This window comes from Lissotriton vulgaris, chromosome 1_1 (assembly GCF_964263255.1).
Source record: "Lissotriton vulgaris chromosome 1_1, aLisVul1.2, whole genome shotgun sequence".
Taxonomy (NCBI): Eukaryota; Metazoa; Chordata; class Amphibia; order Caudata; family Salamandridae; genus Lissotriton; species Lissotriton vulgaris.
The window spans coordinates 316794981-316813016 of record NC_141685.1 but is presented as its reverse complement, the minus strand read 5'-3'; the positions used below and the strand labels follow the sequence as shown (position 1 = coordinate 316813016).

The 18036-nt window shown below is 44.1% G+C and overlaps 1 protein-coding gene across 1 annotated transcript in view; it reads right to left on the bottom strand.

Moving 5' to 3' along the window:
- The window catches only part of LOC147747113 (vitamin D3 hydroxylase-associated protein-like), a 639379-nt gene extending 621830 nt beyond the window's left edge, over nt 1-17549 (bottom strand). Inside the window, exon 1 of the mRNA XM_086952364.1 lies at nt 17250-17549. Coding sequence (XP_086808490.1) covers nt 17250-17459 — 210 coding nt within the window. The 5' untranslated portion in view covers nt 17460-17549. The remainder of the gene's footprint in view (nt 1-17249) is intronic.
- Between the last annotated feature and the right edge of the window lie 487 nt (nt 17550-18036).

Sequence of the window (18036 nt, the reverse complement as noted above, 5' to 3'; positions counted from 1 at the left end):
TCTAGTATGGTTATGAAAGTTTGGTTAATTTAATTTGGAGCTTGATCAATATGACCATCCTGGCCTCAAGCATTTCCAATAATTCGAAGATCTATGGGGTATTGAGATTTAGAACTGTTTATCAGCGCAGGAATGTGATTAGTCGAGCAATATCTCTGATGCTGATTTAGGATTTTGGGTTTCAAATCTGGAACTCAGTAATTGCCCATCCAGGGCTTAATGTTTAGATACTTTAATTAATTTAATCTACTGAGGAATGATTAATTATACAGCCATGCATACATTGCTCGAGAAAGTTTAGTTTTGTATTGTAAATAGCGTTATTTCATCACTCCAAGATGGCGCTTTCATTTGTATTATGGTCCGTTTTTCATTTCATTGTGTAATGCCTTATTTATTTCCGCCTTGCCGTCGCCAGCTGACACTGACGAAGGCAAGTGCTGAAACGCGTCTGGTTTTTGATTGTGTTGCGCTAAATAAACCATACTTGGTTAATCTCTGTTGCGAGTGCCGATTTGTTGCTGGTTGCAGACCTGCGGAGCTTTAATATATATGTATAGAAAAAAATATATATTACCTACTGGCGGTCGCCAGTAGGTATATATAGTTAGGATTTTTTTCCTATGGGATTTTTGAAAATTCTTTGTCGAATAACTTTGGCGTTTGTGGACGGAATTGGCTGAAATTTTCAGGAAATGGCACATTTTGTTTCTGAGCAGCCCCTGAAAATTTGGGGGGTTTTCGTCAAGGGGGGGCTGAGAAAAAAGGGGGGTCCCAAAATGCGTTTCTAACATTGAGTTTTCCATAGGGCGGTTGGACTCACTTTTAGCTCGAACGGCTGAATGGATTTACACGAAACTTGGCAAAATTGTAGGGACTGTTAGCCCGATGTGGGTCTCAATATATGTGCTCCAGTGGATTTTGAGAAATTAACGTTTAAAAAAACAGATATATCTGTGACAGCGTCCCGGATAGCGCCCCAGATCACGTACTTTTCGCGTAACGGAGCTTTGCGAAGCGAAGCTGATTGGCTCTCCGGTGTCTGTCAACATTCTAAACAGTCCGGAGCGGCCGCCATCTTGTCTCTTGGTAGGATCGAGAGACAAGAGGAGGAGAAAAGCGAAGGGGGAATTTAATGAAAGGGGGCGAGGTAGACTCCTCTTGACCCCCTAGGAATGATGTTGGGGTTATTAAAGGGTCCCGTGGGGAAAATAAAAAAAAATAGATTTTTCACGGTAGAAGCGCTTCCCGGTTCGCGAACCGGGCCGCAAACTGGTAGCGAAACGGGAATTCGCCATTTTGTGTTTCGGTTTAATGAAATTACAGGGTATAAGGGGGTACGGGAGACGTATCCTGACCCCTTATGTTTTCTGAGGGTGGCTGAGGAGGCTCATATATGTTGATACATGTCTTCCAGCGGCTGTGCGTGAGCGTTTTTTTTTTTTTGCTGCGTGACGTCTGTTAACGTTTGATTCGATGGAAATCAGGAACTGTTGACCGCCATTTTGTCACTGCGAGTAAATATTTTGTTAAAAATAATGGTTATAAATTAATCCTTATTGATAAACATTGTCTGCGCCATCTTGCCTTTTTTGCAATGCCACACTTTTGTCGTGCACGGCAGCCATTTTAGAAGCCTGCCGGAGTCGGGGGCCCCCAAGACTTTTGTAGAATCTTCAAGGCTGAGGGGACGCTTTCGAGAATGGGGCCCAAGCCCTAGCAGACAAGCGTCCGAGTTCCAAGGTGTCCCAGGGCCATTTTAGTGGACCACGCCCAAATCTGAAGAGCCGGCTGCCATTTTGAGAGTCCTGTGGCAGCCACCTATCGCTGCATCGCAAGAGCGGGAGCAACTCAACTACATGGTGAGCGAGACGCTGTTGTCGCAAGAGCGGGCGGTAAACAGCTGAATGGCGGAAGAGGCACAGTGTAGCAAAAGCGGGCGGAATGGCAACTGAAACGGTAAAGGGGCGCCCCACTACAGCGTGTCTTCAGGTCAAACGGATTGTGGGACAAGGTCCTGAATGGAAGAGTCATCAAAAGGCAAAAAGTTCTGCCGGACCCCGGGAGCCGGCCGCCTATGTCGGGGGCGATCTTAGGCCACACCAGGGCAACACGACTTGGGGAGGGGGCAGGAGCCAAGCGCCCCCTCCCAGTTCACGAGGGAACACAGTCTCACGACCCTCTTCAACATCCAGAACAACCATATTTTAAACAAGCATTTGCAATGCAATAGGTCTTGCATTAGAAAGGTTTGAGCTATTGGTATTGTAATTGACACTTTTTTAATTTATGTTTTGTTTTTGAAAATAGCGAAATTAATAGTTTCATCATTTACAATACCAATAGTTATAACTTTTGCAAATGTGACATCTATAGCATTTGTAATGCAATATGTGTTGTATTTACGTGACTTACATGTATTAGTATTACAATACTCAATTGCAAACGGCAGGTTCTCCTTTGGTACCACATTTCCGTGAACAGTGTAAGGCTATGTCAGCATTTTTTTCCTATGCTAAGGTTATAAATAGCACAGTTAGCTGGAGATCACTTTACACTCTTTCACCTAGAAAAGTGATATTAGCATACATTTATAGAAACCTGAAACTGAAAATGCATGGCCGGCGAATGCCTTTGTCCAAGCACGAGTTTAACAATAACCCCTGGCTACAAACCAGTAATTCCGGATGCATAGTGGGAAGGGTAGTGTTATTTGCATAAGAGAAACAAGGTACCTCCAACTCAGCATTTCATCCAGCTGCAGACACACACTAGCTAAAATATTACTTGATGGTTTTAATGCAGCGCTCGCTTTGAAGTTGTGGACTTAGAGTTTGGTGGAGGGAAGGTCAGCTCACATTGAAAATGTGTACCGGAAATAAACAGCAAGGTAGTTCATTCAGTCCCAATATCTTCCAATACTCTGCAGAGGCCCATTGTACACTATCGCACACACAATACGTATTCTGATATTTAAATGCTTGGTAGAATGGATTATGTCACATGCATATCTGGCACGGAGCCACCTGTCCTACATCGTGGTCAGTCCACACAAAGTCTAAGATTTGCAATGAGCCTCACCTGCCCCTGAGGTGTGACATATTCATCATCACCGCTCTAATGCACGTCAATGTCCCCACTAAATGCAGCACGTTAGAATCAAGGGCCGAGTTGTCATTTTAGAAAGCTTGCGTAAATAAACGTCTTAAATGAAAAACGTTCTGAATTTTAAAGAGTGAATCCCTTTAAAAAATAAAGAAAGCGATAAAAGGATCTACTTTGCACGCTTCCAACCGGATGTGCATTAAAGCTCGAACCAAAATGAGATAGAAGGTAACGCAGAGTTGAAAGAAAACAGAGTCAAGAGCGATTGCATATTCCATTTAGAGAATAAACTAAGTGTTCAGTACAATATCACTCACTGCTCTTTTATGTCGAATAGCATCCGAATGTTTTCCATGGCAGACAGGAAGCCAGGCAACCTGTGTTGGGACGGGGAGAGGCCGCAAACAGGAAGCAGACTGGAGCCTACCCCTGCGCTCCTGTTTGTCAAGCCAGCCGGAAGATTTGCCTGTGAGCTAGCGTGGCACCCATGCTCGTGGAGAGCCCCGCCTGCTGCCGAGGGAGAGAAGGACACGCCGAAAGAGCCAGGTGATTTGGGGGAGGGGGGGGAGATGTGTGCGTGTGTGTGTGTGTGTGTGTGCACGCATGTCTGTGTGTGTGCTTGTGTGAACGCGTGTCTGTGTGTGTGCGAGTGTATCTGCGGGTGTAATAATAATGGGAAAGTCTTTTCACGTAAGAATAATGAGAAAGCCTTTTACAATCCCGGCTGCTTAAAGACAAATTAAGATCATTACACTTGCTGTAAATAACAAAAAAAGCATCTTGCAAACTTCCCCCCCTTGGGCGACTATAAAGTGTAAGCATTTCATTTCTAATTGAGCGCGTTAACCGAAAGCGAAAGGGCGCCCACACAGCAAGCAGCCAGCAGCAAAAGCGCGCTCACAAGGACAAATCTGAGACACAAAAAGCGCTTGGCCGACTTGTGTCCCACATTCCCAGAAGTCGGCAACATTAGTTGTCGAGCTTGGACGCATGCTTCGCATGCTTTTCCAGCTCGACCTAAAAAGGCTAGCAGACCCCATAGTGGCGCAAGGAGTCTTCTGAGGTCACAATAAAAATGAGCCTAGTGACAATACTGTTGGCACTACCCAGTTGCTATCAGAGGCCCCATTTGCAACATCTGTTGCCTCTGTAATTTAACAAGCCTTGGGAATAGCAAACAGGTTTGGATGTGGAAAGCTATTGTGATGGTTTTTTTTTATGTTTCTTGTGAGTGTTATCCAAATATTAAATGCAATATGGTTTACATTCAAGTGTAGCTTGGTTAATTTACAGATGCAAAAGTTAGTCAAATTGTGTTTGTTTTCCTACCGCTGTCATAGCATTATCAGTAGGAACATATATATTTCTAACACTTGTTAGCACACCCTCATGATCCACATTGTTAAATGTGCACTGTTCAAATGGACAATGGTGATTACAGCAAATTGATATAACTATAGTGCTGGTAAATCAATAGTTCATGAGCTGAGTTCTTGCATCGCTGTTCATAGTGCAGCCCAGGGTTGTAGGAGTTTAGTAATTACTTCTTCACTTTGGAGCTCAAACTAAAACATGCTTTTAAAAAAGCATTCTTTCTGCAGCCAAGGTGCAGGTTTATCCCAAAAATGTCTCCTCCACAGTGGGGAACACCTTTATGTTTTTAAGTCCCCTCACACACCAACAGGCCCCTTGGTGTCATGCTTCATCATCGGGGTCATCATACCCCTCTACGGGGTACGGCGTGCTGCGACCTACGGAGACGTGGGAGCACTTGTTGGACTATGTGTGGTGTTGGTGACGCACACAAAAAGGAGGTAACGCACATTGTCAGCGTAGTGACCTCCCACCCTCATTTTTAACAGCACCAGCCCAGGGGCTTATTAAAAAATTTTTAGTCACCCCACGAGCCAGGTTCTTTTTAACTATCACTATTTCCCAAACCCCACAATACACTCACATTTATTCAAAATACCCCCTCACCAACACCACACATAGTCCAACAAGTGCTCCCACGTCTCCGTAGGTCGCAGCACGCCGTACCCCGTAGAGGGGTACGATGACCCCGATGATGAAGCATGACACCAAGGGGCCTGTTGGTGTGTGAGGGGACCTAAAAACATAAAGGTGTTCCCCACTGTGGAGGAGACACCCTTAATCTCATGGAGTGGATTATAACTGTTTATTTAAATATGCCCAGGGAGAATGAATCCATTCTGATTTCTATCTCTCCCTCCTCCGATTGTTAATTTATCCCAAATATGCTATTTATTGAAAGCTTACTTTGATAACTTTTGTTAAGAAAGTGCTATCAAATCAAATTTGCAGTGCCAGAAAAAATATGGTTGGATTTGCAATAGTTATAATGATTTCACAGTGCCTAGCAAAAGGCAACTGCATCTTCACCTGGAATTTCTGTCATTCAGCACATCATTCACACCTTGGCACAGCTTGAACCAATACCTTGTACAACAGGAATCAGAAACATAAAGGCCAGGATGGGGAAGAAAGATTAGCCCCACTCTCCAATGATCTAAAATGTCTCTGTTTTATGGTAGTGATTTAAACGAGGACCAACCAAAGGCCTGGAGCAGATGGTCACTGTGGCGTAGATTGTTCTTTTTCAGATTCCTGAGATAGATTGAGATGGCCAAGGTTAAATTAGGAGACAGGGAGAGATTAGCATAACTAAAAAGGAGGCACTATCTTGTATATTGTGGTGCAAGTGACTGTGGGTAGCTTGTTGTCAGGAAGTAAATCTGTGGGATTGTTCCTGCCTAGAACAGTTTAAGAGAGTAATACTTCCATGCTTACTGCCCTGTACAATTAGTAGCTGCCCACCTCCCATGACATCAGTGGCCCATTTCCTGCCACTGAAGTGTGTTTGCCCTTGTGACGCATCCCTCCTGTAGTTGACAATTGCAGAAGGTGCTGTAAACCGCTGTTGCAAAAAGCTCCTGAAGACCAGTTTGAACTGGGTATTCTGTTATGGGCTTGTAAAGGAGCTCTGGATACTTATGGCAACTGGAAGCCCTGAAATAGGGTTTGCAGAACCAATCCTTTTGACATGGACACTTACATCCAGGTAGATTCCCTAGAGAACAAGTAGAGAAATAGGGTATTAGAAAATATTCATATCTGAGGACAGGCTACCAAGACTCCTCCCACCAAACAAACAGGATTTCTGCAGTTAAATAGTGGCAGTTTTTCTTATCCAGAGGTTTTTGGGGTGACGTTTGAAAATTAAGTAAGGCCACTTAATAGAGTCTCTGACCTCTTACTGCCGTCCTTGGCTAAATCTTCCAGTCTTGCCCTCATAAAGATCTTCACTCTCCAGAAGTTTCCAAGTCCAAAGCAGAATTCAAACTAGGAGGATCCATCACCTTAATGGAACAGTTTTTGCTATAGCCATCAATTAATACATGATTTTTTGCATGCAAAATTTGTTGATCTTTTCAGTTCTTCATATACAATGTTGTTTCACTTTTTCTGATGAAAAGGTTTACTGGTTGTGATCAGCTACAACAGGATATACTATACAATGATTCTTCACAAAAGATGATTTATCTTTTGGGAGTAGCCTTATTTGAGAATGAATATGGCCATAGTCTCCAATTCTGAAAAGGATAAATAGATCCGAGAATGGATTACAATTTAATGATTAGGCAAGATATGTCAAGCTTTTAAGTATTCAAAGGAACAAGGTTCTTTAAATAAGTCTTTTTAGACTGCCAAGTAAATATTAAACGTTGTGGTTTGGATAAACTGGCAAGTTAAATAGTTTTTACTATCTAGGTTCATAAACCTACCAGAAGGATGGTACAACTTTCTTTTTGTTTTAAACAAATTGACATTTTTAGCCCTTATTTCTAGGCTACAAAAGTCCCTTTGCTTGATGGTCATTCAACTAGGGGGCCCATTAGGATGGCGGGTGGATCGCCCCCGCTGGGCTAGCAGTAGCCACTGCTGGCATGGAGGGGCGATCCGCTCGCCATCCATGCCTGATTGACCCTCTGCCATATTACTATGAGTGGGGGGTCCGCGGGGGACGGAAAGACTGTCCGACGCTTTTCAGCCTGTCGACTCGTCGACTGGGCGGAGAAGAGGCATAATCTTGCTGTTGGGGGCCCGTTGCGGGCCCCCAGGGTGTTTGGGGGTGCATCGCAATGCTGTGCACAGTCCTTTTACATTGCGAGTGGGTCTGAAGCCAGCAGATCCACCCTCAATGTAAAAGGCCCAGGGTGTACCAGTGTGGCAGGCATATCCTCCTAATACGCATGGCCGGATCGCCGCAACTTCCGCGGTCGGTCCCTGGCTCCCTTGCAATGGCGGACGGACCTTGTCCGCCCGCCAGTTTGCTGCTTACTAGAGCGCTATGGTACTGTCTGCTGGTGTCAGTCTGGTAATGCTTTGTACCAGAACTTGTCCAAGGTCAGTTGGTAAACATTGGTGAAGGTATGCACACGTTTGTAGACTACATTATGGAGCTCATTACTAGGGGCCAGTATAAGTAGGTCTTAATTCTATGCTCTGGATTTAGCACACATTAACACAAGGGGTGTGGAATTAGCAGGTTTCCATCATGAATCGTGAGAAAAAGTAATTCTGGATTTGATTATGCAGGTAAATCCTCATTTTTCCCTGGCATTTCACCTAAAGATTTTAGTAGAAGAAAACAGATGGGGGTAGTATCTGGCCCCATCAAAATGAAAAGGGACCTCCTAATCGAACCCTGTTCGGCAAATTTACACATCAGGGAAAGCAACTTGAATTCGTCCTTAGCACTGGAAGGCTGCCCAAGGAAATAGAGAAGTGGGTAGAAGGTGTCAATGAGATGTGATGAAGAAGACAAACAACATCTTCTTTTTTAGAAGATGATTTCAATCATTGCTCTGCTAAAACATTTATCTAATTATTAAATTAAGCTCTAGGCGTACAAACTCCCAACATGCCAACATTCACTAAAACGTTTTTCACTCAGATCCGAAGCCCTATTTTGAAATGATTACAAAGACTGAATATAACCACTTCGAGCTCAAAATTACAAAAATATCCTGAATTTAAGCAAATAAACTTAAAACAGACTATGCCACCCCATCATTATTGTTTTTTTGATCTACAACCTCAAGTTTACACCCTGAACCTCCTTAGCAGCCTTGCAGGATGTGGTACAAGAAGGCAACAAATAGTACAGTTGAAGGCACCACCTGCTCATGCACAAGAAACCATGCAAGTTTGGATGTACATTGTTTTTTATTTCAGTTCTTAGAAATATACAAATATCCAGGAACCTTTGGGTTATGTGTACAATTTGAGCTAGGATGTTTGGAGAACAGACGGGTCTTCCCTGGGCAAAGAACAAGGAGGGGAGCTTCTCCTGGAAGACATGCACTTGAATGACTGAGCATTAAAATGGAACAAGGTATTTGATCCTTTGTCCACCCCTCAAAAGGAAAATTCAGATAAAGCAAGGTGTGAGTGCACACATCATTGCGGAGGTGACATTTAGGGTGAAATGGTTGGAGTCCAAGGTAGTAGAATTTCCTGCCATTTCTTTCGAAGTACCACATTTTCACCTGCTTGAACCAACTCTTCCCTTTAAAATTATAAGATAGGAAACACAAACTTTCAATGATTGAAACAAAGCGGATGAATATAACTCTTGGGCATTTTTTGGGCGACAAAGTTTTTCTTCAAACAAAATAGTTTTTCTCATGGAAACTGAGACCTAACTCTAACTGCACTGGCACTCAGAGAAAGAGTGAGAGAAAACAACAAAGTGAGAAGAAAATATGCTTTATTGGTTGTAGTGTATAAATTCCAATTGGCGCCCATTTTTATTTTCACTGCGAAGAAAACAGTATTTATTTTAAATGAAATCCACCAGTCCCCAATGTAATATAAACAATACATAACAGCCAACGTCTTTATAAGCAAAGTTACAGTGTTTTATTTATTTATTTATTTATTGCACTTATAAAGCGCTATATCACCTGACGGCATCCTGGGGCTGAGAAACTTGGAGAACATGGCAAGAGGCAAGCGGTAGGGGGCTGCCTACAAACAGTACCGCTGCTAGACATTTGGAAACAACAGGGTTTTTAGCCTTCTTCTGAAAGGCAAAAGGTCACTGATCTGTCTTAATTCCAAAGGCAGCCCGTTCCGGAGCCTAGCTGCAGCAACCGTAAAGGTTCTACCACCAACTCTGACTTTCCTGAACCTGGCTACCCTAATTAATCTGGCTGAGGCAGAACGAAGGTTTCTGGCTGGCACATACCATTCAAATTTCCTCTGCAACATAATCGGGCCCATCCCATGCATGGCTTTAAACACTAGGCAGAGGGACTTGAACTGAATTCTCTGCCCCACCGGAAGCCAATGTAATTCTGCCAAGGCCCTAGCGGAAGAAGACCTTCTTGGCCAGCCCAGAGCAAGTTTAGCTGCAGAAGACTGAATTCTGAGAAGGCTGTCCACCAGAAACTTGGGAGATTCAAGCAAGAGGGCATTACAATAGTCCAGTCTGCTCAAAACTGTACTCTGTACCGCTAGTGCCCGTGCTTGAGGAGGTAGTAAAGGAAGAACTTTACCCAGAGACCTCATAAGTCCAAGGCAGTTTCCCACCATTCTAGTGACTTGAGCCTCCATGGACAGCTTGTTGTTAAACATGATGCCCAAGTTGGGAACCTTCTCCACTGATCTCACTGCAATAGACATATCACTCGCCAGAAGTTGCAGGGAAGCACTGAGGGAATCCTGTCCGCAGAGCAGAAGAGAACCTCCATCTTACTGGCATTGAATTGCAGAGAGTTATCCTTCAGCCACTTGACCGTGTCAGGCAAGCAACTGTGAAACTCCTCAATGGAGGTAGATTGTTCACCCTCCAGTGAGAAGATAAGCTGCGTGTCGCCCGCGTAATTTGTAATGTTAATCCTATGCTCTTTAACAACCGCAATATGAGGTTTCATGTTTATGTTAAAGAGTATCAGGCTGATTGACGAGCCCTGGGGTATCCCATGTGTGACGTTAAACGGTTCTGACCGGTAGGGAGGAAGGGACACCGCCTGCGTTCGACCCATAAGAAAAGACTGGAACCATTGCAAAGTGCAACCCTTCACCCCCACCTTCTCCAGCCTGCTCAACAGAGTACCGTGGTTGACCGTGTCAAACGCGGCAGACAGGTCAAGCAGGATAAGAACCACTGCCTGATTCCTGTCTGCCCGCGATCGAAGTTCGTCCATCACGCTCACCAGGGCTGACTCCATTCCATGGGCAAGCCGAAAGCCGAACTGAACATCCTCCAACAATCTGTGATGCTCCGGATAATTGGAGAGGGTCCTACTGACCACTTTCTCTGCAATTTTGGCCGGAAAGGGCAGAAGAGAAAATCGGCCTATAGTTGTTGGGGCATTCTGGATCCAAAGAGGCCTTTTTAAGCAGTGGAGTTATCAAAGCTTGTTTATACTGCACCGGCACTACCCCACTATTAAAGGGACTGATTACAGATTAACCTGAGCGTAAGAAACAACTCTGTCTCAAAGGTCTTCCAGACTTTATGAGGAACGGGATCTAAGGGGGAGCCCGAAGAAATGTCCTGTGCTACTGTACAAAATTCTTCCAGGGTCAGAGGAACAACCCCGGTTAAAGCAATATCACTTCTTGTGTCTAGATGGTCAGTAGGAACGTCCTCTACCTCTTTCTCCTCCTCACCCCTTTCCACACAGTCAAGGGTTCCTAGCACCCCATGCTCATTCGCTTCCCCTAATTCATCAATGATGGCTTTGATCTTGAGATGAAAGAAACTAGCTAAGCCATTACACAATTCCTGGGAGGAAGGTATCTGCTTTTTTGGGCATTCCGGGTTGGTGAGATTCTTTAAAATATTAAAAATACTTTTTGAAGCATTGGGGGCATTAAGGATCATATTTGAGAAGTATTCTGCCTTAACCTTAACTATCTCCTTTTTGTAACTCCCAATCTTAGATTTCCATATTTGTTTATCAAAAACAGAGTAGCCCCTTCTCCATTTTTTCTCTGCCTGCTTACAGTCCAGTTTCAAAGTTTTTAAATTAACATTAAACCAGGGCGCCGAGGGCGTACCTCTGGTACTGTATTTTTTCAGTGGCGCCACTACATCCAGATCTGCTGTGATCTTTGTGCAGAAGGCAGTATAGTTTTCGCCTACTGGCTTAATCACTGAGAAGCAGTTATCTACCGCTAACAGCGGGCCTAGGCCTCGCTGGCGTAAGAGCCTCTTCCAATCACGACCAACATAGTTCTTTCTAACCCCACCTATTCAGAGGTTTTTTTTGGCCACATCCACTACAAATTTAATTAAAAAGTGGTCCGACCAAGTCAAAGGTAAAAGCTCCGTGATGGTAAGAAGTTCGCGCCGTCATCCGTTTTTATGCCCCTCCAGGTTGGTAAGCTGGTGCGGTGCATGTTGGACAAAGGTTTCTTGGCACTTAGAGGTGATAACCTGAACAACATAACTAAACAAATACCTGGGTGATCAGATGAACTTTTAAGGCTGGATAGTGGCATCTCCCCAGTAGCCTTATAAACACTGCCCAGTATCGAGGGCTTTTGCCATACATACTCTTCCAAATAGAGTTGGGAAACCATAGCCAATTTGAGTCCCGACATAGTCCTTCTTTTCTGGCACAAGAAGTAGGTAGCAACATATCAATAAAAGAGGAAGAGGAAGGCTCAAGTCAGCTTAATTTTGGATTACGTTGTTAATGCACATGGTCTATTCCGTGAGGAAAATACACAAAGTGCTATCAGCGCCCATATTTAATTTATGATTAAACAAACACCTTCAGACGGACTAAAAAAGTCGATTAAACTTTGAATAATTTCATTGGACCTGATTCATGTCTGAAGATTTAGAAATTACTTTCACTGCACATGGCCCTATCCTGAGGATGAAAACTGAGCATAATATGGCAAGAGCTGACAACTGTGTTCCCGCTTCTCTTTGGTTGAGCTAAACCCACTACTCCCAGGGGTCTGAGAGGAGGAGGAGTTTCTATCATCTTTAGTCGTTCTACAAGAGAAAAGCTCCAAATAAAGGAAGCTGCCAGGCAAGGCACTCATACAAAATCCAACAACCACTGGGTCGAATAGTAGACTGCCAAAATCAGGAGCCACTGGACAACTGCATTAGCCACAAGCCAAAAAATACTGTATTTGTTTTAAAAGTTATTCATCTTGTGATCCACATTTCTGTGGAAGTGACATGACATCAGTTGAAGACCATCCTAAACATTCACTGCCACATTTCAGTATTTCCAAGAAGTTTGACAGCAATGCCCAGGGCAGCAGGAGAGTAACGGGACGATAGATTGAAGAAACAAACAGCCTGCTTCAGGTGAAGGTCAGGAGGCGGCTACATGAAAAAAAAGCCCCATCAAGCAGTTTATGAGTGTCTTAGCTAAATCCGCTTTCCCAGAACTATGCCTCAACCCAAGAACTTCACACAAAAATAATCAAAACAGGTTCTCACATTTTTACCTAGACTAAACAGATACCTTCAAGTTTTAACAACCGACAGGACAACACACAATAAACCCACAGACTGCTAAACGGAATCTACCTTGTTAGGAGTCTCAGAAAACATCCATTTCCGAGTCGACAGGGGGGAAACCGTGGCACTCATCCTGCTGGATTTGAGTGCGCGCTTTTGACACAGTTTCCCATCCCATCCTCGTTAACGCCCTCCGATCATCGGGCATCACCGGCTCTGCTCTCAACTGGCTTATTAGCTTCCTATCCAACCGCACCTTCCAAGTTTTCTCTTCCTCATCTGCTTCCCAAACCTTTACATCTGCGTATGGAGTACCACAGGGTTCCATCCTGAGCCCCTTGCTCTTCAATTTATACGTCAGACCTCTGGCGTCCATTGCGGAGCAAGCTGGGCTCACAATTTACTCCTACGCAGATGACACCCAGATCATCTATTCCCTTTCCTCAGACACTCATGCCCCCTCTTCCGCCCTCTGTTCAGGACTGAGCAACATTGCAACCTGGATGTTGGACAACAAACTCCAACTGAATGGGGGAAAAACAGAACTTCTTCTGTTTGGACATAATACCACTCTGTGGGGACCCCAACACTGACCGCCCAAATGGGCACTCCACCCACTCCCTCTAAATCAGCTCGAAACTTAGGAGTGATCTTTGACGATCAGCTATCCATGAAAAGCCATGTGATCAAAACTTCTTCCACCTGCATCACAATAATCAAATGGCTGCGTAAAACCATCTGGATGCTGCCTATGGATACCCAGAAAACTGTTGTCCAGGCTCTAATTACTTCTAGACTGGACTACAGTAACATCCTTCTCCTGGGCGCCAGCAAAGAGGTAACCAGAAAACTTCAAACCACTCAGAACATGGCGGCACGACTACTCTGCAAACTACCCAATACCGCCCCCACCTCTAAATCCCTCCGCACACTCCACTGGCTACGCATCGAAAATCGCTCCAAATTCAAAGCACTCTGCATTATGCACAAAATAAACAACGGTTCGCCCCACCATATCTCACATCTTTGGTCCATCATCACTGTCCCCCCCGCACTTTGCGTTCATCCAACCAATACCTTTTCTCAGTGCCTAGAATCAGAAAAGCCAGAATGGGAGGTCGTTCCTTTGCCTGGCTTGCCCCCTCACTCTGGAACTCTCTCTCCCTTCAGTCACGAAAAGAACCCAATTATCTCAGATTTCGCAAACAAGTGAAACACTGGCTATTCAACATGTAAGCTTCCTCCCCTCTGCCCTTCCCTCTCTGTTTGTTGAGTTAGCGCCGGGAAACCTGCGGGTAGCTGAGCGCTTTACAAATTTAAATATAATAATAATAATAATAATAATAATAATAATAATAACTGTCTGAGCTCAGCACCTGGGATGGAAACTGCACAGGACACGTATCAGCAACCCAACTGGCCTCATTAAACACATGCTGCATGGTAGTAATGTCAAATCACATGCCATTCACACCCTCACAAGACATGGTTACACAACAGACCACGATTAACTGAATAGATGCAACAAGAACACAACCTGTCAAAATAATCCACTTTCTACCATCGGCAGAGGCCAATTAAGAAACCACATGCACATCTTTACAATACCAAAACCCGCAATCGATAAAAACAAAAAGATTTTACGACAGTCACCTGCATTTCAAGAGTTAACAGGCATAGCTCTTGGCATGTCTGTGTAAGGTAAACTGCGTACAACTTCACCTTGTAACCACTTTTCAGCCACAGAGTGCCCACATAAATATGTAAATGTATCTTCTTTTATTACCCTCAACGTACCCGTGTTCATGTCTATCTCTAGGAGATTGCTATAGCCATCAAAGAAGCGCTTGATGTTCTTCTCCTGAACTTGGCTTCCAATCTGCCAATGTAGACGTGTAACATCATGGAATCAAGAACTACATGCACTGCAATAATCAGCATGTCCTGGCAGCCTGTCAGCTTCCAGCCTCGGCAGCATGTAGGAAGAAAAATTGCTGCAAAGTGCAGACAACATGGCTAATAAGGCACATTGGAATTGAACGTGCAATTTCGCTAGGATGTCAAGGATTGTGGGGTAGGAGGGAACTAGAACAATGACAGGAAGAGGAGGAGGATTGACAGCCGATTAGGGGCTGGGCTAGAGCTGTTGGACAAAATTGAACTTCACACCAGGGAAGAGATGGGCTAGATAATGAGGGATTGGGTCTGCCAGCAGCTGTGAGACCGAGTACACTTTCTCCCTAGGTGAGTGAAAGAGAGAGCCGGATGGGTAGAACAACGCAGGTCGTGGACGGGAGGGAGAGCATTATTGCTGGATTTGATGAGTTGTCAATTAGGGCATAGAGCAGAGACCAGTGCTTTGGACGGCACCAGCCAGGATAAGAAGCGGGGGTCCGTGGTAGAGAGTGGAGGACCAAGATGTGGAGTAAGAGCAGTGTGCACACTTCCTCTTAGAGGCACGCTGACAGAGCAATGACTGCAAAAAACAACAAGCTGCATGAGGCGGGAAGTTTGTTGGGGGAAGGCACATGGAGATCATATAAAGTGGAAGCAGCGCAGTGCATCGTGAGCAGCGAGGAGAGGGCAGAAATAAAAAGTTGTGCACTGAAATAAAACATATGACCCATAGTGAAAGCATCCATGTAGCAAGGGCAGTCACCAGGGTGGGAACAAAACAGCCACAAGGCGAGACAAATGCACAATGTTCACCAATGAAAACAATGCAATTTGTAAAGGCAGACTGAGCAACCAATGAAAAAGTAGTGGGCGTGTTCAAAGCCTGTAGATGAAATACAGCATGCCTCGCAGAGTAACACATGAAGGCTGACTCTAGGCTCGACCTGAAAACTGTGCAGAGTGCCTTACACTGCACTCGTTGAGGCACTGGTAAATATGGCACTATATCGTCATGGAGGAGCTCTGGTGACCTTCACAAACAACTCTGGCTCCTCCTTGTGGTTTAGGTAATGTCACTAGAACTCCTTAAGTGCAATACTGCAACATATTAAACAGGAACTTGTTACATATAGTCTATCAATAGTATGCGTTTACCTACAAATGGGCACTTCGTAAAGCACTATGAAAAGTTGCAATATAGGAGGTAAAAAAAGACACAAAATAGGCACTATCAACCAGACTCTGAAACTTATCGTCGACAATCCTATTTAATAATAAATGTATCTCACGCTTACCACCTTGACATATTTTGGCCAATACTTAGCAACGGACACATTTACAGGGGGTAATACTAAATCCCAGTTGTACAGCTCAACCCAGGCTCAAATGCTGTTTCTGGAATCGGATTGCAGTTTGATTAACCCTTTCGATGCTGATGACTAGCTCAGCTCGTCATCACCCACGGGTGTCGTGTGCTGATGACGAGCTGAGCTCGTCATAGTGCCACTAAAATGGCATTTTCCAGCACAGGGGGGGAAAACGCCCAGCAGCCTTAATCTATAGTATTGTTTCTGAGAGGTGAATGAACTGCCCATAGAACTCTCTTCCTGCCAGCGGCCGAAGTGCATCAAAAATGTATGGGAGGCGTGGTCAGTGTGCGTGGGGGGTCAAAGACGTGGCTAAAAAAATATATATATATTCTGTAATTTTGTTGGTCTTTTATCTGCAGTTAACTACTTATAAACTAACGTGCAGCCCAAACGGAAAAAAAGACAAGTTTATCTGGGAAATGCACTAAAGTACTTTATGAAACATCTATTAGTGAATGCACTGCAGAGGTCTGTGTGGGGGTACCCAGAGAACCACAGAATGGAAGCTTGGTTGGTGCAGTTAAGAATAGTGACATGTATTTTTTGTGCTACGAGGTTCCAGACTGTGACACAAAGCACTGGAAATATGCAAGTCTTTTAAACTTGCATTACACACAGTATAAAATAGAGTGCAGCAAAATGTGTAAAAAGGTTTAAGATAAAAAAGTGCATCTAAAACAGATTTTAGTAGTATCCAGACTGTACGTAGTGCAATATGTTTTTTTTATATAACTGTCCCTTAAAAAAAACATACTTCACAGCTCAGCTGGTAACTCCTTTGCACTACCACTCAAAAAGAATACATTTGTGTCATAGGGAAGCTGTAAGTGATTACATCAGTAAAAGCCAATACCTTTCCAAGCACTCTTTATATTTGCATATTATCCAGTGGCGCACATTTACATTTCTTTCGGGTAGCAGGAACCGTGGCAAGAAGGCTTGTTTCTGGACTAGCTCTCAGCACAGGATATACTCCCTGCCAGGCACTTAAGCCGAAGCATTTAAAGTCAGGATGGTTGACTTTTCACAAAAGTAGGGGTGCTGTTTTTCTTTAAAAAAAAATATAGGCACGTCGTGCACTATCGATCCCCCTCAATTCGAACTCTGCCTTCCATTCTCCACTCCGGTTTCAGAGTTTTTCGAATTTATTGATAAATTCGTTTCCCGGTGGTTTTACGTGGCATTCTGGTACTTGTAGTCGCGTTAATCTAATTATAAACTCAGTACTGCAAGCACCAGAATACAAAAAAGATTTGATAATATAATGAAACGTGGAATTGGGATATTTCAGAATTCTGCAGCCCTAATCGCACTTAAGAATTGCTCCAATGCCTTCATTGCCTTTTTGAAAATACCTCTTTTTGAAACCGCTGAACTGCCCTCTCCATCTCCCGAAGTCCCAGTTCGCTCCTTTTCTTCGCCTCCTCCGTCTTCCTGCGGATGTTTCTCTGCTTCAGCCATCTCAGGGCTACGAGGGAGGCCCCCGAGCAGACGACCAGAGCCGAGAGAAAGGTGCGATCCGACGCAAACTCCGGCAGGAGCTCCCGGAGGTTTTCAGCCACCATGGTGAGGCTTGTCTCTGCCGCGCTGTCTGAATAAAGCAGAATGCTGCTGCGGAGTAAAATCCTCCGACGTGCTGGGTGGAGTCTACTGCCTCTCCCTGTTACCTGTCCTTCGGAGATCCACAAAATATGGACAAGATTTGCTCCGAAGATAGTGTTGCTAGCTCTTAGAAATTGCAATCTTTTATTTACTATTATAGAAAATGTAAGTTGCTTTGATGAATGCTTAGAATATATAAAAGTATTTGAATAGGTGGTCCCAGGTACAACAGTGTGTGACTTTGTAGTAATGATTAGCTTTGGTACTGCAAGTGCTTTAAATAGGCAGGTACTGTCAGGGCACAACTCCTAAAAAAGAAGTGGGGGGACTAACCAAGTGAGGCAGTGTGCACGTGACATCATGGCGCATGACATCACAGTGACTAGAGGAAGTGGCATCTTTTCAACTCATGACTTCACAGGAAGTGACATCACAAGAAGTGACATCATATATTAACACTTCAGACATATGTCTAGCAATTCTGTAACAAGATTTAACAAGTGAGATTTTTCATTGGGGTTGTGTCAAAAAAATGACATG